General features: G+C 40.3%; 1 protein-coding gene across 4 annotated transcripts in view; it reads right to left on the reverse strand.

The window, feature by feature from the left end:
• The window catches only part of LOC132866538 (butyrophilin subfamily 1 member A1-like), a 164,491-nt gene that overhangs the window by 88,924 nt on the left and 49,790 nt on the right, over window positions 1-25,777 (reverse strand). For 2 of the 4 annotated variants that reach the window (XM_060899424.1, XM_060899387.1), the window contains exon 3: window positions 18,563-18,616. The exons of 1 other annotated variant lie outside the window; for it this stretch is intronic. In XM_060899424.1, coding sequence (XP_060755407.1) covers window positions 18,563-18,616 — 54 coding nt within the window. Of the gene's footprint in view, window positions 1-18,562; window positions 18,617-21,209; window positions 21,229-25,777 lie in introns of those variants that run through there. One more of the 4 variants, XM_060899546.1, reaches the window with a different exon arrangement.

Here is a 25,777-nt window from a genome sequence, read left to right on the forward strand (position 1 = left end):
GTTGCAGTTAGGGGAAAAAACCAAACCCCTACAGACTACATTTACTGCACAAATGCCCTTTATCACTCTATTGTCTTGTACTTTTGTTGCTATGTGACATAATGTACTAATGTTGTACTAATGTTGCCATATGACATAAATAAGCACACAATCAGTTTGTATCCCTGATAGTCAGTTTACCAATACAAATTACTTTGTTTTGAGAATTGAACTAGATTGTCTTTTTTTGGGAAGGGCGGGGGTAGGGCAGGTTGTAATGCTTCGTGTTGATCTAAAAAAAATTTCATAATGGTCTTAAAAAGTCTAAAAAAGGTCTAAAATTTAACTTACTGAATCCTGCAAGAACCCTGTATTGACAGTTATTACTTTATTTCATTTGTTTCCTCTTCTGTTTTTTCTTTACTATTCTCATATTCACTGTGGTTTTCAGTTTTCACTTCAACTTGGACTTGATTGGTTGTACCGTTCTGTCAAATGTTGCTAGGCCTGCAGGAGCTCAATCCGAAGCTCGATAGTCATGCTTAAAGCCGTAAGTTTTTGTTTTGGGGATCTGACTCCTTGTGGAGTTAGCACTGGGTTCTCCATCGTTTGGGGATGGGGTCGTTGTAAGTGCAATGGGGTGGGGGGTTCAATCTGTAAGTGTGGTGGGTTTTTTTGCTTTTGTTTTTTTGTGTTTTTTTGCGTTTTTCCCCCTCTTTTCCTTCCTTCCTTGGGGGTCCGCATTCACTCTATTTCTATCTCTAGGAACTTAACATATGTCCACCAATGCTAGTACTTCTGATATTCCACATATTGGGTCCTCTGTGAGATTTTTGAGCTGGAATATTAAAGGCATGGGGAGTCCAATTAAGAGATCAAGGATATTTACTCATTTGAAATGTCTTAAAGCTGACCTAGTGTTTCTGCAGGAAACCCACATGCGCGTCAAAGATCAGTTCAGACTTAAATGTTCCTGGGTTTCCGAGGTGTTTCACTCTAATTTCAACTCTAAAGCCAGGGGGGTTGCTATTTTAATTGGTAAGTCAATTCAGTTTTCAGCTTCTAAGGTGATATCAGACAAAAACGGCAGATACTTAATTGTTACAGGCACGCTATTTCATACTCCCGTTTTATTAGTTAACATATATGCCCCCAATTTTGATGATCCACACTTTATGAATAAACTTTTTGAATGTCTTCCCTCATTGAACAACAGCCTTCTTATAATTGGAGGGGACATGAACTGTGTAATCGATCCCAACCTAGACCGCTCTAACCCACGAACTCTGACCCCTTCTTTAATGTCGAGGTCACTTTCATATTTTATGTCCAAGAACAGTTGCATTGATCCTTGGAGATTTTATAACCCTTGTACCAAGGAATATTCATTTTTTTCTCAGATGCATCAGTCTTTCTCTCGGATTGATTATTATTTTATTGATGCTAAACTAATTCCCAAAGTACTGTCTGTCAATTACCACCCGATTGTTATTTCTGACCATGCTCCTCTTTCTTTAGATGTTCAGTTCTCTTCACAACCCTGGTACTCAACACCTTGGAGGTTCAATACATTACTTCTTTCAGATGATAAGTTCACCGAATTTATTGCAACTAAAATTGATGATTATATCTCTATAAATCAAAATGATATGGAACCCGTTTCTTGTTCACTACTGTGGGAATCATTAAAAGCATACTTGCGGGGACAAATTATTTCCTACTCTGCCCACTTAAGTCCCGTAAAACCAAATTGCAAGAACTCTCTATCAATATCACCAAATTGGACCAACAACTCTCTACTTGCCCCTCTCCCAGTTTACTTAAACAACGTGTTGATTTACAGACTGAATTTGATCTCATCACCACTAGTGATGTAGAGCGACTTCTCTTACGATCACGCTCCACATATTATGAACATGGTGACAAGGCAAGTCGGCTCCTGGCTCATCAACTACGTCGCCAGGCAGCCTCACGTATGATCCCTCAGATAAAAGATTCATCTGGCTCATTGCATAAGGATCCCATTACCATTAATTCTGTTTTTCACTCATTTTACTCCTCTTTATATACATCTGAATCTCCACCTGACACCACTGAAGTGAATTCATTCCTAGATAGCCTCAGTTTTCCTGTGTTAAGCTTAGATGCTGCTAAAAAACTTGACTCACCATTAACGGTAGAAGAAATCACTCTCGCTGTGAGTAGCATGCAAAATAACAAAGCTCCTGGCCCTGATGGATTCCCAGTTGAATTTTTTAAGAGATTTCAGGAAAAACTGTTCCCTTTACTGCATGCTGTTTATAAAGAATCACTGGAACATGGCACTCTCCCTCCCACTTTAAGGCAAGCCTCCATAAGTCTCCTCTTAAAAAAAGATAGGGATCCAAATCTCTGCAGCTCATACAGACCTCTCTCATTGATAAATGTAGATGCTAAGATCCTTGCTAAAGCTTTGGCCTGTCACCTGGAAAACATTGTACCAACTATTGTCTCACATGAGCAAACTGGATTTGTTAAGGGGCGGCAGTTATTTTTTAATGTCCGCACACTCCTAAATATTATTTACTCTAAAACTACCACAACACCACCCGAAGTAGTAATCTCGGTTGATGCAGAAAAAGCATTCGACAGGGTTGAATGGGACTATTTATTTACTGTACTAAAGAAATTTGGACTGGGAAATGGGTTCATTTCATGGATACGTCTCCTTTATACATCTCCACAAGCAAGCATCTCCACTAATGGCATCCAATCCAGTTTTTTCACTCTAACCCGTGGTACCAGACAGGGGTGTCCCCCATCTCCTCTATTGTTCACACTAGCTATAGAGCCCTTGTCAATCTTTCTGAGGTCCTCCTCAACTTTTAGAGGGATCTCACAATTGGGCATAGAATTTGTCACTTTATGCTGATGATTTATTGTTGTATGTCTCAGATCCTGTCCTTTCCATTCCCACAATTTTATCTGCTTTCCAGAGATTTGGATCATTCTCAGGCTATAAAGTGAACATCTCTAAAAGTGAATGCTATCCTATTAATGCTTCAGCACCACAGCTTACACAGTCAGATGTCCATTTTAAGATGAACCTGTCTGGCTTTAGGTATCTTGGGATCAGCGTTACTAGAACGTTAGTCACTTTTTTTCTGCTAATTTTTTTTACCTTTAATGTCTAAAATTAAATCTAACTTCCAAAGATGGAGAAGCTTGCCTCTCTCATTAATTGGAAGAATTCACGCAGTTAAAATGAACATCTTGCCCAAATTTCTATTTTTGTTCCATTGTCTCTCACTTTTCCTGCCAAAGCAGTTTTTTAAAACAATTGATCAAACTATTTCTGATTTCTTATGGTGTGGAAAGGCTCCCAGGATCTGTAAATCCATACTTCAGAGATGTAAATTCAATGGTGGATTGACACTTCCGAATTTGCAACTGTATTATTGGGCAGCACATATTCATATAATTTCATTTTGGTTCAAATCTACGAATCTGCCATGGTGCAACTTGGAGGCACAGTCATGTGTTTCATCCTCCTTACCTGCTTTACTTACCTCTTCTATTCCATCTAACCTCTCTGGCTTTACAAATAATCAAGTGGTTCTCTCCACACTTAAAATTTGGTATCAGTTTAGGAAGCACTTCAAATTTAAGTCAGCATCTACATTAGCTCCTTTACTGAAGAATCATTTATTTCAACCTCCGCTTACAGATTCAGCCTTTCTCGCATGGCATAATAAAGGCCTGAAATGTTTTAAAGACCTTTACAAGGATGGTATTTTTCGCAGCTTTATAGATCTCTCAAGAGAATTTCATCTCCCACCTTCTCATCTCTTTCGATACTTTCAAATTAGACACTGAGCTAAAGCTTTGTTTCCAGTTTTTCCTTCCTCACCGAACAACTCTACACTGGGAGGTGTTTTTAAACCGCGATCCACTTCAAAAATCATTTATTTCTAAAGTTTATAACGAACTTCTTTCTTTTGATTGCTCACCAGTTACTAATGTTAGGACTGCCTGGGAAGTAGTCTGGTTAACACCAGACCATATCACAAGTGAAATATGGTCTGGAATCCGCCTATTGAATTTCTCGTAGGGGAGGTGTGGTTTACGATTGTCAACGGCCGTTTATTGGACGTTGCGAATGTCTATCATTTGGCGTATACGTAGCCCATGGCCAATCATGGCAGTTGTACCCGGTGACGTAGTTAGAGCGATGAAGAAGAGAAGGAAAGAGAAAGAGAAGGCAAAACAAAAATAGGAAAACAATGGCACCGAACGATTACTGCCGTTTGTGCAAGACAAATATGAGAGAAGCTGGTTTGGTTAGTTTGGTTCGTATCGCTTGCCACCATGTTAAATGTGATCCATAAACAGTCCCAAATAAACTACAAGCTTCTGTTTGTCGAGTAGTACGCGTCACCGTCTTTCCACCCCTCCCCACTCTCTGATTGGCTCCCTAACTCAGGCGAGCCTTTAGACCAGGGGTGTCCAAACTGATCCATAAAGGGCCGTGTGGCTGCAGGTTTTCATTCCAGCCATGCAGCAGCACCCTGATTTGGCTTATTCAATCAACTGACACACCCACCCTTTTATCAAGGGTGGGTGTGGCTGCAAGTATTTGACTGTGTGAAGACAGTTCAGTTGATTGAATGAGCCAAGTCAGGTGTGCTGCTGCATGGCTGGAATGAAAACCTGCAGCCACATGGCCCTTTATGGATCAGTTTGGACACCCCTGCTTTAGACCATAGTTTCCATGCTGTCTTTTCAGATTGGCACGATTGTGCAAAGCAGCATGGGATTTCCCAGGCTACCTGGGAAGATGAACTGGATCTAAACTTGGAGGATGACTGGTGGGACACTGCTCTTAAGAAAATTCACACAAGCTCATCCTGTGCTCGTCTCACACTTATACAGTTTAAAGTACTGTTTAGAGTCCATTTTTCCAAAGCTCAATTGTCTCAAATCTATCCCAGTATTGCCGACAAATGCGACAAATGTCATGCCTCATCCTGCAATTTAACCCATATGTTCTACTCTTGTCCGCTACTCTCTTGCTTCTGGTTGAATTATTTTGATACCATGTCTAAAATACTTTCAGTGACCATAAAAGTCTCCCCCCATGTTGCCATATTCGGGCTCCCAGAGGACCATAACCGGTTTACCTCTCATCAATTAGATATTTTAGCTTTTACTTCCTTACTGGCAAGACGCCACCTTCTTCTCCACTGGAAGTCGACTAAAGCTCCCTCGAGTAGTCAGTGGCTCAATGACGTCATGTCTTTTCAAAAGTTGGAAAAGATCAGATATTCAGTGAACGGTAACTCTGCTAAATTTTATAACAAGTGGCTTCCCTTTCTTACATTCTTCCACTCTCTCCAGTCTCTGCCCCCTAACTGACGGACCCTCTCTCTCCCTTTTTATTTATTTATTTTAGGGGTGGTTTTTTTTTTTTTTTTTGCCTTTTGGTTTTATTTGTACTGTGCAGCTTTAATATTTAATTATTACATAATATAACTTCGTTATTTATTTATTTTTATTTTCTTTGAATTGTGTAATGTCTTGTTCTTGTTTGTATGAAAAAAAATCCTAGGAGGTAGACTGTATGCCTTTCTCTTAATTCATCGAGATGCACAGTATTTCTGTGGTATTGGTAGGTGAATTTTGTAGATTGTTGTGCAGGGATGGTGTGGTACTTAATGTTGATTTGACATTGATTCCTGTTTTGATGTGCCTTGCCTCCTAATAAAAATATTAATAAAAAAAAGAAAAAAAACTGCATCTCGTTTGCCTTTCTTTCTCCGGCTTATTAAAGAGACAGTATACAATTTCAATACCAGTAATTACAATGAATTAAATCGAATTATGGATATAGTTCACAATGTGTTTTATTTATAATAATGTATTATTGTATAGTTTTAATTAATTATAATATAATGCTAGTTTATATTTATTCATCCTGGTTTCATAAGGGAAATTGGAACCTGTGTTACAAATCTCTCTCTCTCTCTCTCTAATTTAATTAATTCGACACGAGTGATTTACTGGGAAATATGCCACTTGTATTTTTCATATGAACTACATTCGAGACCTGAGTAACATATTTTCCATATCCTGAGGATATCGATGAATTGTTTTGATTCACTTGGGTAGTTTTTATTTAGGAATGTGTCCATATAATAAGAAGAAAATTACACCTTGGTTTGAAGATATGAAGATTTTCTTCTTGGGAGCACAGTGGTGTAGTGGTTAGCACTGTCGCCTCACACAAGAAGGTTCTGGGTTCGAGCCCCGTGGCCAGCAAGGGCCTTTATGTGTGGAGTTTGCATGTTCTCCCCGTGTCTGTGTGGGTTTCCTCCGGGTGCTCCAGTTTCCCCCACAGTCCAAAGACATGCAGGTTAGGTTAACTGGTGACTCTAAATTGACCGTAGGTGTGAGTGTGAATGGTTGTGTCTCTGTGTTAGCCCTGTGATGATATGGTGACTTGTCCAGGGTGTACCCCGCCTTTCGCCCATAGTCAGCTGGGATAGGTTCCAGCTTCCTCACGACCCTGCACAGGATAAGCGGTTGCAGATAATGGATGGATGGATTTTCTTCTCATGTTGGAAAAACTCATATTTTTCATCTGAAACACATCCTGGATCTGAGTGACATATTTTCCAATATCTTCACTCTGATGATGTCACTTCCAATGTTTTCCTCCTGAGTTGACGCACATTGTCAAAATGGCAAACCAGTTAAAAATTAAAATACTTTTAAGTTGCTTTTTTTGTGGATGTGTCTACAGTTAGGTCCATATATATTTGGACACTGACACAAATTTTCTTTTTTTACCTGTTTACTGAAACATATTCAAGTTATAGTTATATAATGGACAAAGTCCAGACTTTCAGCTTTCATTTGAGGGTATCCACATTAAAATTGGATGAAGGGTTTAGGAGTTTCAACTCCTTAACATGTGCCACCCTGTTTTTAAAGGGACCAAAAGTAATTGGACAATTGACTCAAAGGCTATTTCGTGGGCACGTGTGGGAAATTCCTTCGTTATGTCATTCTCAATTAAGCAGATAAAAGGCCTGGAGTTGATTTGAGGTGCGGTGCTTGCATTTGGAAGATTTTGCTGTGAAGAAAACATGCGGTCAAAGGAGCTCTCCATGCAGGTGAAACAAGCCATCCTTAAGCTGCGGAAACAGAAAAACCCATCTGAGAAATTGCTACAATATTAGAAGTGGCAAAATCTACAGTTTAGTACATCCTGAGTTCACTGGTGAACTCATAAATGCAAAAAGACCTGGACGCCCACAGAAGACAACAGTGGTGGATGATCGCAGAATAATTTCCATGGTGAAGAGAAACCCCTTCACAACAGCCAACCAAGTGAACAACACTCTCCAGGAGGTAGGCGTATCAATATCCAAATCTACCATAAAGAGAAGACTGCATGAAAGTAAATACAGAGGGTTCACTGCACGGTGCAAGCCACTCATAAGCCTCAAGAATAAAAAGGCTAGATTGGACTTTGCTTAAAAACATCTAAAAAAGCCAGCACAGTTCTGGAAGAACATTCTTTGGACAGATGAAACCAAGATCAACCTCTACCATAATGATGGGAAGAAAAAAGTATGGCAAAGGCGTGGTACAGCTCATGATCCAAAGCATACCACATCATCTGTAAAACACGGCGGAGGCAGCGTGATGGCTTGGGCATGCATGGCTGCCAGTGGCACTGGGTCACTAGTGTTTAATGATGATGTGACACAGGACAGAAGCAGCCGGATGAATTCTGAGGTATTCAGAGACATACTGTGTGCTCAAATCCAGCCAAATGCAACCAAACTGATTGGTCGGTGTTTCATAATACAGATGGACAATGACCCAAAACATAAAGCCAAAGCAACCCAGGAGTTTATTAAAGCAAAGAAGTGGAATATTCTTGAATGGCCAAGTCAGTCACCTGATCTCAACCCAATTGAGCATGCATTTCACTTGTTAAAGACTAAACTTCAGACAGAAAGGCCCACAAACAAACAGCAACTGAAAACCGCTGCAGTAAAGGCCTAGCAGAGCATTAAAAAGGAGGAAACACAGCGTCTGGTGATGTCCATGAGTTCACGACTTCAGGCAGTCATTGCCAACAAAGGGTTTTCAACCAAGTATTAGAAATGAACATTTTATTTACAATTATTTAATTTGGCCAATTACTTTTGAGCCCCTGAAATGAAGGGATTGTGTTTAAAAAAAAATGCTTTGGTTCCTCACATTTTTATGCAATCATTTTGTTCAACCCACTGAATTAAAGCTGAAAGTCTGAACTTCAACTGCATCTGAATTGTTTTGTTCACAATTCATTGTGGTAATGTCTCATCTCATCTCATTATCTCTAGCCGCTTTATCCTTCTACAGGGTCGCAGGCAAGCTGGAGCCTATCCCAGCTGACTACGGGCGAAAGGTGGGGTACACCCTGGACAAGTCACCAGGTCATCACAGAGCTAACACATAGACACAGACAACCATTCACACTCACATTCACACCTACGGTCAATTTAGAGTCACCAGTTAACCTAACCTGCATGTCTTTGGACTGTGGGGGAAACCGGAGCACCCGGAGGAAACCCACGCGGACACGGGGAGAACATGCAAACTCCACACAGAAAGGCCCTCGCCGGCCCCGGGGCTCGAACCCAGACCTTCTTGCTGTGAGGCGACAGCGCTAACCACTACACCACCGTGCCGCCCGGACCTAACTGTATATAATAAAAAGAATATTACATGGTGATGTGATGATATGAAGTTTATCTTCTTGTGTTGAAAAATATTTCATTTGTTTGCTGTGCTTACTTGTGAAATATATTCAGCACTCGAAGATAAATTTCATATCTTCACTCTCTCTCTCATATCTTCTTCTTCCTCCTTGTCCAGCACAACTGCCAAGTCGGGGTCCATGTGGACCCTATTGATCCACATGTCAGATTAATTGGAGCACTGTTTTACACCAGATGTCCTTCCTAACACAACCCTCCAATTTCTGGACTTGGGGAACAACCATTCACACACACAGGCAATTTTGAGCCAGTTAAACTAACTGCATGTCTTTGGACTGTGGGAGGAAACCAGAGCACCTGGAGCAAACCCACATAGACATGGGGAGAACATGCAAACTCCACACAAAAAGGACCCCATCGGCCACTGGGCTCAAACCCACAACCTTCCACTGCACCACCGTGCCGCCTCTCTCTCTCACTCACACACACACACACGTACACAAAAAAAAAACAACAACAACAAAAATGGCATTGAGCAGACACTCTTATCCAGAGCGATGTACAACATACCCAGAGCAGCCTCGGGAGCAGTTGTGGGTTAGGGGCCTTGCTCAAGGGCACTTCAGCCATTCCTGCTGATCCAGGAAATTGAACCGGCAAACTTTTGGTCTCAATGCTGCTTCTCTAACCATGAGGCATATGCATCCACACACTAGGGCATCTCAAAAAATTGGAACATTGTGGAAAAAGTTAATTTTTTAAATTCATAATTTAATTAAAAAAGGTAAACATTTTGAATTAAATTATGTAATGAATATTCTATATTCATTACATGTAAAGTGGAATATTTCAAGCCTTTTTTGTTTTAATTTTGATGATTATAGCTCAAAGCTCATGAAAATCAGAAATCCAGTATCTCAAATTATTCGAATACTTCATTTCAAGTTTCAGTAAAACAGTACCATGCATCTCTTGGTCTAGTTCACAACCACAATCATGGGGAAGACTGCTGACTTGACAGTTGTCCAGAAAACGATCATTGGCACCCTCCACAAGGAGGGTGAGCCACAGAAGATCATTGCTGAAAAGGCTGGCTGGAAAAGATGCACAAGCAACAGGGATGACCGCAGCAATGAGAGGATGGTCAAGAAAAGTCGATTCAGGAACTTGGGAGAGCTTCACAAGGCGTGGACTGAGACTGGTGTCAGTGCATCAAGAGTCACCACACATAGATGTCTTCAAGAAAGGGGCTACAACTGTAACATTCCTGATATCGAGCCACTCCTGAGCCAGAGACAATGTCAGAAGCGTCTTACCTGGGCTAATGAGAGAAAGAACTGGACTGTTGCTCAGTGGTCCAAAGTCCACTTTTCAGATGAAGGTAAATTTTGCATTTCATTTGGAAATCAAGGTCCTAGAGTCTGGAGGAAGAGTGGAGAGGCTCAGAATCCAAGGTGTTTGAAGTCCAGTGTGAAGTTTCCACAGTCTGTGATGATTTGGGGTGCCATGCCATCTGCTAGTGTTGGTCCACTGTGTTTTATCAAGTCCAAAATCAACACAGCCATCTACCAGGAGATTTTAGAGCACTTCATGCTTCCATCTGCTGACAAGCTTTATGGAGATGCAGGTTTCCTTTTCCAGCAGGACTTAGCACCTGCCCACAGTGCCAAAACTACTACCCAGTGCTTTGCTGACCATGACATTACTGTGCTTGATTGGCCAGCCAACTTGCCTGACCTGAACCTGATAGAGAATCTATGGGGTATTGTCAAGAGGAAGATGAGAAACACCCGACCCAAAAATACAGATGAGCTGAAGGCTGCTATCAAAGCAACCTGGGCTTCAGTAACACCTCAGCAGTGCCACAGACTGATCGCCTCCATGCCATGCCACACTGATGCAGTAATTTGTGGTAAAGGAGCCACAACCAAGTATTGAGTGAATAAATGATCAAACTTTTCAGAAGTTGGACATTTCTGTATTATAAATCCTTTTTTGATTGATCTTAGGAAATATTCTAATAATTTGAGATACTGGATTTCTAATTTTCATGAGCTATAAGCCATAATCATCAAAATTAAAACAAAAAATAGGCTTGAAATAGTTCAGTTTACATGTAATAAATATAGAAGATATGAAAGTTTACCTTTTTGTATTAAATTACAAAAAAAACTTTCACAAGATTCAAATGTTTTGAGATGCACTAGTGTATATTGTTCTGTGTGTAACAAGACAGAGCTTCTTTAATTCTACTTTGTGGAAGCAAGGTCATTTTTTTGTTTCTGGTCTTAATCCAACATTAGGTAGGAATAATACCTCAAAATATCTTTCAAAATCATTTTTGATGGAACATTGACATGTAATATGGAGAATGGCTTCTCTTCCATTCTGAGTCCACGCCTGGTTCGCCTATTATAGCGCTATGTAACTCAAAATAAAATGGCTGAACAGATTCTTGTAAGAATAAGCTTTAACAATATTCTCAGTACAGACATCATGGCAGTCGAGGTGAAAAGACCAAAGATGATGCTGTTGGAGGAAACCAGAAAAAGAGAGAGTGACCGAGCCAGACAGGAGTAAATCTTTGAATGGAGTTTCCTCATTGCTGAGAACAAAGAGAGATAAAAGGCTTCAAGACAGACACCAAGCTGGGTTTCTTTCTGTTGTCAAGTCAAAGTTGTCGACTCACTAGCTTTTGATCATGAGCCAAGTCAGTCCCTTTCCACAGAGGTTTAGCAGCTAGCTACATCTTGAGGTGATGTGAGCAAACTTGTGAGATAGCACTCAGCCATCGGTACAGTTAATAAGTGCTCTTGTGTTGGTTGCGGTCTAGCTTTGTTGGTGACCCAAGTTTGCATTATTTTGTGTCATGGCATCCAAGATTTATCAGGTTAATTTAGTTGACTAACTGTTCTTTGTCTGGGAGCATCCTACAGCATTAGATATATCTCTCTGTGTGTGTGTGTGTGTGTGTGTGTGTGTGTGTGTGTGTGTGTGTTAGCATGGTTCTGGTTAGTGTCGGGAAATTTCACACCAAGCTTTCATGGCATGTGTTGAGCAGGAAGGGGCGTGTCACATGAAACCTCGTTTCAAGGCTTGTATTGTTTTACAGAAAACCATGTGACCGATGACAAATGAGGCCTCGGTTTGTGTGGTACACGTCAGCGTGTCACTTTGAGTGTCGGTTCTGGGATAACAGTGCTTGAAACAGCTGGTACTTTGTGGTTTGTTAGATGGTGGTTTAGTTTGTGATGAAGTCAGTGTAGCAGAGCGGAGTATTGATGCCTTGTGGTTGTGAAACTTTTGAATAAAACTATATATTTGATGGTAGGATAATATAGTAGAAGCATAAAATAATAGTTAGTAGTGGTAGTTATTCTAGTAGTAGATTTATTATTTATCTCTAATGTATCCTTTCTTTTCTTTTATCCTTTTATTTTCCTTTCTTCTTCTTCTTCAATTTCTTTCTGAAATTGAGTCTGAAAGGAACAGGAAATCTTTCCTGATATGGGAATATTTTCAAATTGTTATAACCAGTCAGGTTTGTAATGTGTTCAGTGGTATTTTATGTTTGTCATTTTGTCTGTTTAAAATAATCATCATAACACATCATGCACTTTTATGGAAATTTCATGTCATTCAGGTGAAGTGTTTGCTGTTCCAGAAAGAGCTTGTGTACAGCAATAATACTTCATCAAAGCTTCAGCATCACTGAGCTGTTCATGAGAAGGCAAGGCTTTCCAGAAGTCAAGACACAAACCACCGTAATAAACTAGTAATACTGTAGTATTATCAAAATTATATTCTTCTTCAAAAAAAGTCAATAAAAATTTCCCTCCTTCCTCTTTGTGTGTGTGTGTGTGTGTGTGTGTGTGTGTGTGTGTTCAAGTTCAAAGTGTTTATTGTCATCCGCACAGTAAGGACGTCCTCTTGCACAATGAAATTCTTAGTTTGCTGTCCACCATGAATGCCAATTACAAATAAATAAATAGGCAAAAGAAGTAATACAAAGTAAAGGCAATATAGTGCAAAAATAAAAGCAAAGAAAGCAAAAGCAACAACAACAACAAAAAAACACCCAGTATAGTACAAAATAAAGGTAAGTGTAGTGCAAAATCTCATCTCATCTCATCTCATTATCTCTAGCCGCTTTATCCTGTTCTACAGGGTCACAGGCGAGCTGGAGCCTATCCCAGCTGACTACGGGCGAAAGGCGGGGTACACCCTGGACAAGTCGCCAGGTCATCACAGGGCTGACATATAGACATAGACAACCATTCACACTCACATTCACACCTACGGTCAATTTAGAGTCGCCACACTGTAAAAAAAGAATAGTTGAGAATACTTGAAATTTCAAGGCAACAGTCTGCATTAAGAATTTTATGTTTTGCCAATGATGTGCCCATGATAATCCAAACTATGATAAAACTGTTATCTTTATTAAGAATTCTTAATGAAGTCAATTTTCAATTCCTCATTCTGCCAACATAGATTTCTCTTTTTGCTGAACAGTGGCATTCACAGTAGTACAAAAAGGCAATTGAGGTTATCAGACTTTTTTGGGGGGCTTTTTTCACCTTTATTTGGATAGGACAGTGTAGAGACAGGAAATGAGCAGGACAGGGAGGGATCAGGAAATGACCTTGGGGTCAGAATCGAACCTGGGTCCCCGGATTTATGGTATGGCGCCTTATCCACCTGAGCCACGACACCATACCCACGACATGGGTTTTAAAAATTTTTGTAATTGTGTAGAACAATGAAAAAAGGCATGTATAGTTTAATGATAAATAATGATAAATTATGATAACCTTGGGGGCGTCGTGGCTCAGGTGGATAAGGCGCCATACCATAAATCCAGGGACCCGGGTTCGGTTCCGACCTGAGGTCATTTCCCGATCCCTCCCCGTCTCTCCCGCTCATTTCCTGTCTCTACGCTGTCCTATCCAAATAGAGGTGAAAAAAGCCCCAAAAAAATCTAAAAAAATTGTGATTGCCTTTTTGCACTACTGTGAATGCCACTGTTCAGCAAAAAGAGAAATCTATGTTGGCAGAATGAGGAATTGAAAATTGACTTAATTAAGAATTCTTAATAAAGATAACAGTTTTATCATAGTTTGGATTATCATGGGCACATCGTTGGCAAAACATAAAATTCTTAATGCAGACGGTTGCCTTGAAATTTCAAGTATTCTCAACTATTCTTTTTACAGTGCAGTTAACCTAACCTGCATGTCTTTGGACAAAACCAGAGCACCTGGAGGAAACCCACGTGGAGAACATGCAAGCTCCGCACAGAAAGGCCCTCGCCGGCCACGGGGCTCAAACCTGGACCTTCTTGCTGTGAGGCAACAGCGCTAACCACGACACCACCATGCCGCCATAGTGCAAAATAGGTAGTGTAATACAAAAATAAGGCAATCATCAGACATAGCAGCAGAAGGGCAGTAATGTGCGAAAGTGCAAACAATGTAACCAGATGTAAACAGTCAAGGAACAGCTCTGGTCATTAATTTTTGCACCAGAGTATATGGGTGGCACGGTGGTGTAGTGGTTAGCACAGTCACCTCACAGCAAGAAGCTTCTGGGTTCAAGCCCAGTGGCCGGCGGGGGCCTTTCTGTGTGGAGTTTGCATGTTTTCCCTGTGTCTGTGTGGGTTTCCTCCAGGTGCTCCAGTTTCCCTCAAAGACATATGGGACGGCCTTGGGGTGAGGTACCTAACTCCCAACTGCTCTGTGGGCACTATTAGCATGGCTGCCCACTGCTCTGAGTATATGTGTGTGTTCACTGCTTCAGATGGGTTAAATGTGGAGAGGAATTTCACAAGCATGTGATGAATAAAGTTGTTCTTCTTCTAACCAAGGGCTCATGGCCGTCACTTGATTTGGCTGCTATTCATAAAGTTTAGCAGTAGGTGTCACCAATGAGCACTGGGTTGAATGAAGTCTTGAGTTATGAATCTTTTGGTGAATCAGTGGGCTGGAAAGTCTCATTGCTTCATCAAGCCTCATTTGGTCTTCACTAATTCTGGTTATGATAGCTTAGCATGCTGCTGTTCTGAGTTGTGTGCAATACATGTATTTCAGCAAAAAAAAAGATCTGATCATGTATGTTTACTTCAAGACATAAGTAATGATGTCTCACGGCTAACGGGGAAAATACTGACAATCAACAGCAGAGTCTCCATCCCTGTTAATAATATTTATGAAAGATGGTAATGTAGGCTGTAACCTTATCAGTGTTATCCCTGTCTCACACAGATTTGTAGTTTTTCAATGACAAAAGTCATCTAACCTCAGTCCTGTCTCAGGCCAGCATGGAAATAAATAAATCCATCTCACTCCAAAACATTGGGTCAGTCTTTGTCAATCTCACGCCTTGAGTGTTTAAAACTTTGAAAGCCTGTCTCAGCTTGTAATAAATTACAGTGCCCAGCGTAGGTTATGGACAATATGTGTCTATGTCATGTCGATTACACTCAAACTCCACATTCACCTGGTTAGCAAACAATGTATATGGCCTGAAAATACAGAGTATTTCAGCAAAACTAGAACTTTGTTATTCTTTTTGTTACATTATTATTCATATCTGATGTAACAATAAATAAAACTATGCAGTAATATTTGTGTAAAATTCTGTAATGTTACTCCATCTTGTCAGTCGATGTGTTTCTTTGGCTTCTGCTGTTTTCATATCCTTTAGTTTGTAAACAGATGCATGAGCATAGCTGTCCATGAGGGGAGCTCAAAACATCTCATCTCATCTCATTATCTCTAGCCGCTTTATCCTGTTCTACAGGGTCGCAGGCGAGCTGGAGCCTATCCCAGCTGACTACGGGCGAAAGGCGGGGTACACCCTGGACAAGTCGCCAGGTCATCACAGGGCTGACACATAGACACAGACAACCATTCACACTCACATTCACACCTACGGTCAATTTAGAGCCACCAGTTAACCTAACCTGCATGTCTTTGGACTGTGGGGGAAACCGGAGCACCCGGAGGAAACCCATGCAGACACGGGGAGAACATGCAAACTCCGCACAGAAAGGCCCTCGCCGGCCACAGGGCTCGAACCCAGACCTTCTTGCTGTGAGGCGACAGCGCTAACCACTACACCACCATGCTGCCCAGCTCAAAACATCAGGGGCATAAAAGTGAATTACACCATGGAACTGTAGGGGGCGCCCAAGAGCATAATGGGGTTTTAATGAATAGATGCAATAGATACAGGGTCAAGACAGTAAGAATAAAACTGTCTGAATTAATTTAAAATTTTTAATTTTAAAAACTTTACACTATATATGAACCACGAAGATGGGGAGGAGCCGTCTCGTCCTTCACTGAATGGTTCATTGGAAAGATGATGAGATGTGGGAAGAAAGTGCAAGTACCATTCCAGGATGCACAAAATAAAACTGGAGTCTCAATAGCTTTCCAAAGGAATTTAATATACAAAAAATGTGGATGCATTTTATTTTTGGGGTTAGTCCCTGAAAATTTCAGCCACATATTCGTGTTGTGCTCAGTGCATTTCACTGAAGACAATTTTAGCAACTTGGGGTCGGATCAGATGGGCTTTGTTACACAGCTTGTATTGAAAGACAGAGCTGTTGGAGTTGACCGCGAGTCCGCAAACAGTAAATAAACCATTCAAAATAAAAAAAATTTAATAAAATGTTAAATTCAGTATTAGATATTGTAATAGATTTCTCCTTTTGGAATGAAAATGATGCTAAATTTAGATAAAACACATTGTTTGACAATCATAATTTTCTCGGCTACATTATCTGAATTAACCATAATATTGGGGAAATAATAAACTCCCTCGCATCAGGCAGTTAGCTGTTGTTAGGTCAGTTAGCTTGGTCAGGTATCTTACCCAACTTTATGGATGTGATCGGGCACACAAGCTAAATAAATACTACATGTATATAGTTCGGGGATATTTGTTTCAGATGTACACAAGCATCTGAATGTCATCATGAAAACAGCAACATGAAGACCGGAGCAAAACAATTCTGTATCAGTGTGATCGAGTGTGATCTTTTTGGTGAACGTTGAGAGGAGACTCCCAGATTAAAGACTTTTTTCTTTTGTGATGCATTTGCACTAAACTTTCAGTAAAGTAGCTGGAATTATAAAATTATCTTAAAAGAGACATGCATACACCTTTCAATTATTTTATATTATTCCCTGAAATTCTTTTGTAAAATTTGTGAGTTGTTTTTATTGGGAAAAAATGCCTTTGATCTTTTCTCATGCTGTTTTAGCATGGTATGAAACCCCAATCATGATGACGGGCTGATTTTGCGGCTGTGCCTTTAGATTTAAATATGGAAATAGCTTTTATCTTGTTGGCTAACATCTTTTAATTGTCATCCACACACAGGTTCTCTTAGCCAATCAGAGGGATGTCGAACACGACAACAACAAGAGACACTGACTGCAGGCTGGAGTTCTGTTGACATGAGGCATGTGACTTAGGGTTAAGGTGAGGCGGTCATGTGAAGGTCATGTGTTTCCTGTCTAGAGTGGAGCTCCAGTCTGCAGCCAGACCCTCCTCAGACAGCGAGGCATCAAGGACCGTTCAAGACTGATCTCGAGAACTCTCGTTTTCGGTCTTCTAAGATGCCTTCAAACTGCTCCTGGTTGAAGGCAACGTTTAATTTACCAACTTTATTGGACTGTTACAAAATAAACATAAAAAAAAGAAACAAACATAATAAAGTAAGTCAGCCCAAAGGGGAGAACGCGAATGGGTGACCCATGCAAGGCGTTTCCCCGAAGGTATAAAAGAGAAAAATCATACAATTAAAATTAGACTAAATTGATCTGTGGCAACCACAGTCATGGTACACAGACCAAGTACATGAAAAGTCCGTATTATAGGTGGAGGTCAGTAATTCAAAGTACAGCTCTAACAGGGATGATTTGAAAACAGGGAGGCTACGGAATTTATCTGGGGAAAAATATTTACATACATAGTTCCATGGATGTATCCTCAATGCTCCCCATCACCTATAAATCTGTGCAGCAGCTCTCTCAAGGAGTGGAAAAAATAAAAAAGATGGCAGACCAAACTTAACAGAAAAGTGATTTTGTATACAAAAGTTTTGGGGCTTTTTTTCACTTAGATTTTTGAAAAGTAAATGAGTTTAATATGATTTGTGAGGCATCTGTTATTCAACTAACTAATTTGGTTTAGTTACATGCCATGCTGATGTCACACGTTACCGTAAATTCTGTCCTAAAATGTCGTTCCAAACAAAAGTCCTGAGATGCCTTTAGTTGAAAGTCCTGCCTTATGAGACACCTGTCTATTACGGCCATGAGGCAACAAGGCAGCAACCTTCTGTTTCGAACGCAGATGATGGTTGACAGGAAAAGAAAGTTCGATCAGTGTCGAATGATCCTTGATGCCTCGCTGTCTTGTTAAACATCCTCCTGAGACAGCATCGTCCCCTTTTTTCGAAAACACCTGATGCAATTCTCGTGTGCTCAGTAAAAGTTCTTCATTAAAACTGTCAGTCTCTTCAGTTAATACACCAACATAATGGGTGTCTTTTCCTCCGTCCTTCACGTCTTTCCTTCAGCTCATGATGTTTTCCATCAAGGTTAACGAAAAGTGGTGAGGAAAGGACAGAGGACGGATTATTGGGATGCAGCCCAGGGTTCAGTTAAAGAGAGTCACACACCAAGAGGAGCTGAAATCAGTTCTCTCAAAAACAACTTTTATTCTCCAATAAACTCCACTAAACTTACTGAATTCGACAAGCTTAGAGTTCACTAACGCACACAGAGAGAGAGAGAGATTTTTCATACCTGATTGAGATTCCACAAAGCTGGAGAGAATCAGGAGAGTCACACAAATAACCCCTGAAAGAAAGGTTCTCATTATTGCTTCAGTCTGTTTCACAAGATAAATAACACTTTACACATTACACTTGTTTTAGCGCAATTTAACACATCACTTCTCTCAAAAAATCTAAATACTCCAAAGTACTCATTTTAAGATGAATATTTTCACAATAAGACACAAAGTAAACGCGCTTTGTTCCAAAGTTCATGCTTTCAGTTGGTGTACTTTTGTTTTTGTTCTTTTGAGAGACACCTTTTTTCTAAAGAAACATGAGAAGAGGTCAGGTGGTGTCTTTGAAGCAACTAGTTTAGGTTCAACTTGCACCAGGCCGAAGTTGTGTGATATAAAATTATAGTATGAGGCTGTATGTATGATAAAGTGTGAGTGATCTAGAAATACAAGTCCTCTGCCGCCGAGGAGATTCTGTCTCAGGGATATCCGGGAGCAACAGTCACTGACACAGACCCAGCTGTTCAGAGATGTTTCTCAGTTTATTGAAGGATAAACATGAGGATATATCCACATTCAGGAGTGTGGTGGAGTGATATGATTGGAAAATGTAATCTCAGGAAGCAGAGTTGTCGGAGTGTGATGGGGAGCTTCAGTGGGTGATGGAAAATTACTGAGCAGGATCGCTTTATGACAAACAGAGAGCAGATGTGCGAGCAAAGATAAGTTTCAAGGATTGAACTGAAATTCACCAAAACAAGCTACAAGCACAAATCTCTCTATTAATGTATTCATACTAAAATACTCACTCGGTTTTTAAAGGAAAAATCCACCCTGAATGATTTGCATGTTAATCTTTATAATTATCAGCTGAGCTTCAGTGGAGTTCAAGATTTATTTTGGAATGAAATGCAAAGTTCATCTTTTCATCTGCACTCCCCAGCCACTTTATTAGGAACACCCATACTGTTTTACACACTTCTCGAATCAGCCAATCCCTCGACAGCAGCACAATGCATAAAATCATGCAGATACAAATCAAGAGCTTCAGTTAATGTTCACTTCAGACATCAGAATGGGAAAAATTGTGATCTCTGCAACTTTCACTGTGACATGGGTGTTGGTGCCAGATGGACTGGTTTGAGTGTTTCAGAAACTGCTGATCTCCTGGGGTTTTCACACACAACAGTCTCTGGAGTTTACACAGAATGGTGTGAAAAAAAAAAAAAACATTGAGTGAGTGACAGTTCTGTGGGTGGAAATGTCTTGTTGATAAGAGAGGTCAGAGGAAAATGGACAGATTGGTGCGAGCTGCCAGAAAGAATATAGTAACTCATAGCAACTCTTTACAATCATGGTGAGCAGAAAAGCATCTCAGCATGCAACAGTGAAGACCACACTGGTTTCCAGTCCTGCAGCCAAGAACAGGAATCTTAGAATCAAGAACAAGTTCCGATTAAAGTGGTCGGTGAGTGTACATGTTGGTGATTTGAAATTTTATTAATCGTATCCTGCATTACCCACAATGCCATTCGACTACCTGGTTATAGTGAGGTCAGAAAGACTGTAACTCTCACTTCATCTCTGTATAAATACTGATGCAGCAGAGTTTTAGTCCTTTAGTCTGTCCAGCTCTCTCACCTCCTCCTGTGTTCATGAAGCTCAAACTGAGCTCCTCTTAATCCCATTTTACACCAGACTGCTGTAACACCACATTCAACACACTCACATGTTCACCAAGTGCACTTTACCCCAGACACTGACAGAGTACAGAGCAGCGATTTAAAATTAAATTAGGACATTTATTAGGAATTACGATATCTTGAAACACTACAAATTAAAATGTTGATGCTGATAATCTAAACAGCACAAGGGCAATATTTCAGTCTGTAGATGACTGTAACAGCGAGTGTTCTGGTATCAGGGAAAACTTTTAAACTGCCACAGAGCAAAGAACTGAAAATCTCACGCATTAACACACTATGTCGGCTAATCATATACAGTGGGGTAATGCATGTTTATAGTATTTAAAGATATTTACAGATTGTTTTCTCATCCATTGCATAAAAACACAGGAATTAATGCTTTGTTTTAACACAGTGCAGGAAATCCTGCAGTTCCAGTAGGAGATTTTGAGCCATGCAGGTCGGCATGAGACATGACTTTTTTGTGCTGATCTCAGTGGAGTCTCTCACACCACAAAGGTGAAATAATTAATCACATAATTATTTTAAATCAGATTAAGTGAAGCCATTGGATTGAAGTTGCTTGCATTTACATAAAAACAGTTACGAGTTTTCATAAGTTTGTACACCCTTTACAATTCCAGAGACCAGTTTTCTCAAAAACAGCTTGTATAACTCAAATATACACAACTCTGAGGGAAATAAACACTGAAGGGGTAAAATGAGCTTAGAATTCACTGTATATAGCTATCACACATACACACACACACAGACACACACACACAGATATCTGATTGAGATTCCATAAAGCTGTAGAGAATCAGGAGAGTCACACAAAAACAGAATGAAAGACAGTTTATCATTATTACTTCAGTCTGTTTCACAAGCCATCAATAACATTTACATTTACAAGGAACAACTTTCACTCAGTGAACAATTTTACACATCAGTTCTGTCAAAAACTCAAAATACTCACTCATTTTTACGGTTTATAAGAAGACGCTAAAAGATAAAGCCTCTTTGTCTCTGTGCACACTTCAGTTTGGTGTGCTTTCATTTCCGTAACCTGTTTCTTAGGGCGTATTCACACCTACGTTGTTTGGTCTGGACCAAACGAACCAAATTTCCCTTGGTCCGGACCTTTTGGGTTGGTCTGAATACAAACCACCGAACTCTGGTCCGGACCAAACAAGCGGACCGAGACCGAGCTGCAAGGTCGGACTCGGTCCGGACCAAAGGAACCCTGGTGCGGATCTTTTGGAGGTGTGAAAGCAGACCGGACCTAATCCGACAGTTTTGCTTTTTTGTACCTCGGGAGCTTCCGTCGTTTGTCGAGCATTATGGGAAACAGAGTCTTGACACTCCACCGCAAAGTGCAAACACTGTTTCGGTTGTCAAGGGAACCTTACAACAGTCGTTCAGTCATTCAGACCAGTGGTAGGCTAGACTACAGAGTACAAAAAATGAGTAGGGGGCAAACGTGGGCCGAGGAAGAAACGCGTACCCTTGTGGATATATGGGCAGATGTGCACATATCTGAGCTTTTGGAGAGAACACACAAAAATGCCGACGTGTTTGCTGTATTCAGTGAGAAAATGAAGGAGAAGGGGTTCACGCGCTCCCCAGAACAATGTCGGCTAAAAGTGAAGAAACTCCGTCAGACCTACATTAAAATCAGGGACGTTCTTTCAAAAAGTGGCGGTACTAGCGACGCAAAAAAGAAATTCATCTATTACGATGGATAAGGCGAATATCCCGACACATACCTCCTCCGTCTTGCGTGAAGAGCCAGAACTGTCACAACATGATGTGCGCTCATCAGCGCTATCCTCCGTAGCCGCCTTGCCCTTTGAAGTCGTCGTTGATAAATTACTTGTACAACAGCATAGTAATCACACAATTGTGAAAACAGTAAAAACTGGAAAAAACATATAGCTTTGATTACATTTAAAAGAATAACAGCACGGAAAGCCTCCATGACTACTTTTGAACTTAACGCTTTGTGCGCGTGTCGTCTCTGACCAATAGCTGAACGACCTCAGGGCGCGTAGCTTTGTTGACAGATTTTGGTCCGCTTACTAAAATATACAGTGTGAAAGCGAACCGCACCAAAATGGAAAAAAAACAAAAACCATTTGGTTCGGACCAAAGCAAGTGAACTATCCTGGTCTGAATACACCCTTAAACACACCCTTTTTCTACAGAAGCATGCTAAGAATTCAGGTTGTCTCTCTGAGGTCACTAACTTTGTTGCACATTGCAGTGGTCTCTCTTTAAATATTTTTTATTTCTTACTTGTACAAATAAGTACAAAAAAAAAATGTCGAACAAGGTCTTACTGTGGCTGAGAAAACCTGTTGAAAAAGCTGTGTTACTGTCCGGAGTGATTGTTTACATGTGTCTCATGTCAGTCAATTTATCGATGCTTCCCAAAACCCATTCACTTCGACCCCATCTCAGTTTGTACAGAAAGGAAAAATATGGTGAAAATCAAGAAGCACCCAGTTGGTCCATCTTTCATCCCACCACTTTAATTTGATTGAAAGATGGCTTGCTGGCAAATGCTAATTTGTTTATTTAATAACCTTGCTCCCTGTCATTTCAGATAACTTGTACATCATGTCAAATTTTTCTCAGTGGTTGAACCATTTAGTAAGAGTGTTTGTATGCCTGTGTTGGGGCTTGAAAAAATATTTGCACCGGGGTCAATCACAATTATATTACACTACTGGTCCAAATGTAAAACATTCTTCACTTTAAATTTTCATCTTCCTTTTGAGCATTTTAAATAAATGAGCATTTTTTTTTGTTGTTTAACAAAATGTTTTTTTCCATTTTTTCCATGTTTATTTCTGTTTCATGCTTTGATGTGATCGCGATATTAAGCCATTGAATAAAGCAGTTATGCTCCTGAACTGCTTCCATTATTATGCTGCTAATCTGTATGAACGTATGTGCTATAAGTGTTTTTGTTGTTTTGTATCAGTGACTTCCATTTTATATCCTGCTTATCCAGTGCGGGCTGCAGGTGAGCTGGAGCCAATCCCAGCTGACTTCTGGTGAGAGGTGGGGTTCACCCTGGACAGACTATCACAGGGCTAACACAGAGAGACAGACAGACATTCACACACACACACACACACACACACACACACACACACACCTATGTGTAATTCAGAGTAGCCAGTTGACCTAATCTTGTCTTTGAACTGTAGGAGGAAACCGGAGCACCCGGAATAAACCCATGTAAGCACGAGGAGAACATACAAACTCCATATAGAAAGGACCCTGGTCAGCTGGCAGGTTCGAACCTGGAACCTGTTTAAAGGATAAGCACTCATCTGCTTACACACAGTCATGAATTTTATAAATTAATCAGCTTAATTTTAATAAATGAATTTAAAATTAAATAGGGTTTGTGTGCAGTTTATCCATAGAAAATACAGTCTCTGTGAAAAGCTATGTTTCTGATACTGTCTCCCCCTGTGCAGTTTTTGTGGACTTTAAAGGAATGAAAACTATTAATTAATTAATGGTGTCATATTTGCATATTTAATGTTGGCTCAACTAGCATCGCCTAGATTTATTGAGTGCCTTTACAATTTCCAAAAGTTACATTTCAGAGTGCGATATTGTGATTAATTCAAACTGTCAGACAGGGTGCTGGACTTACTGCTCCTCACTCAAGAAGAAAATCACAGAAGGTAAATGGGCTTACTGTCAGGGACCGAATAACACAACTGAGATATGCAATGCTTTCAGCAAACAATTTAAGTTGCATTTAAGTGCTTTGTGAGGTCTGAGGAGTGAATATCACTGTACACATCTCACTACATGCTCACAACTCTTGCGTTCTACATCTCAGCTGAAAACCTCTCTCTTCCCACAATATTATTCTTATTTTTCTTGGGTGTCGAACAGTGCTAGATAAAGATAAATAAATAAATGTTCTCTTCAGCATATTATGTATTAATGTTACTCTAAACTTAACAGAAACTTCCTGAGTTTGGTGACCAGGTAGAACTCGTATCAGAGGGGAATGCACAATTTTTAAAAAATGAAGGGTGTAATGTTTTACAGTGACTTTAAGAATATAACGCACTGATGTCACATGAGAACATGTATCTTCATGCATCTGTACTTGAGCTGAAGAATCTTACAAAATAAGTCACGTAGTCTGCATCATACAGCAGCTCAGATAGAACTGATCCTGCTGTTAGAGTCATTCCTTATACAAGTCCCTACCTGTCAACATAAAGATAAACATAACTTCTGTCCAAACCTGTCTTGCTTCTCATTATTGTCTTTATTAAAAGTATTGTCAAAAGACAGAACATCAAAACATTCATGTCAAGTCAGACAGAAAAACAAATGAAACTGGTATTTTGATGCAAAACTGATAAATGTAATAGACCTCACTTTGATCTCAGATGTGCAAGAGCACCTTCAATGGTTTTTATATAAATGGTCCATAAATAGTTTCACCCTAAAAGGTGCAGGAAGAGTGTCTCATCTCACTAATCCCCTCATCCAGAAAGTAGACATACAGTGTCTTACAAAAGTATTCATCCCCCTTGGTGTTTGTCCTGTTTTGTCGCATTACAAGCTGGAATTAAAATAGATTTTTGGAGGGTCAGCACCATTTGATTTACACATCATGTCTACCACTTTAAAGGTGAAAATTGCTGTTTTATTATGGCACAAACAATAATTAAGATGAAAAACCAGAAATCTGGAGTATGCAAAGTCAATACTTTGTAGAGCCACCTTTTGCTGCAATTACAGCTACAAGTCTCTTGAGGTATGTCTCTATTAGCTTAGCACATCTAGCCACTGGGATTTTTGCCCATTCCTCAAGGCAAAACTGCTCCAACTCCTTCAAGTTAGATGGGCTTCGTTGGTGTACAGCAATCTTCAAGTTATGCCACGGATTCTCAGGTGGATTGAGGTCTGGGCTTTGACTCAGCCATTCCAAGACATTGAAATGTTTCCCTTTAAGCCAAGGGTCATTGTCCTGCTGGCAAGTGAACCTTCATCCCAGTCTCAAACCTCTGGCCAACTCAAACAGGTTATCCTCCAGAATTGCCCCATATTTAGTGCCATCCATCTTTCCTTCAGTCCTGATCATCTTTTCTGTCCCTGCAGATGAAAAACATCCCCACAGCATGATGCTGCCACCACCATGCTTCACTGTAGGATTGGTGTTCTCAGGGTGCTGGGTTTGCACCACACATGCCATTTCCCATGATGGCTAAAAAGATCAGTTTTAGTCTCATTTGACCAGAGAATCTTCTTCCATGTGTTTAGGGAGTCTGCCACATGCTGTTGAGCAAACTCCAAACATTTTTTCTTAAGCAATTACTTTTTTCTGGCTACTCTTCCATAAAGCCCCACTCTGTGGCATGTACGGCTTAAAGTGGTCCTATAGACAGATACTCCCATCTCCACTGTGGATCTTTGCAGCTCCTTCAGTGTTATCTTTGGAGTCTTTGTTGCGTCTCTGATTAATGCCCTCCTTGCCCGGTCTGTGAGTTTTGGTGGGCG

Source organism: Neoarius graeffei, chromosome 1, assembly GCF_027579695.1.
Source record: "Neoarius graeffei isolate fNeoGra1 chromosome 1, fNeoGra1.pri, whole genome shotgun sequence".
Taxonomy (NCBI): domain Eukaryota; kingdom Metazoa; phylum Chordata; class Actinopteri; order Siluriformes; family Ariidae; genus Neoarius; species Neoarius graeffei.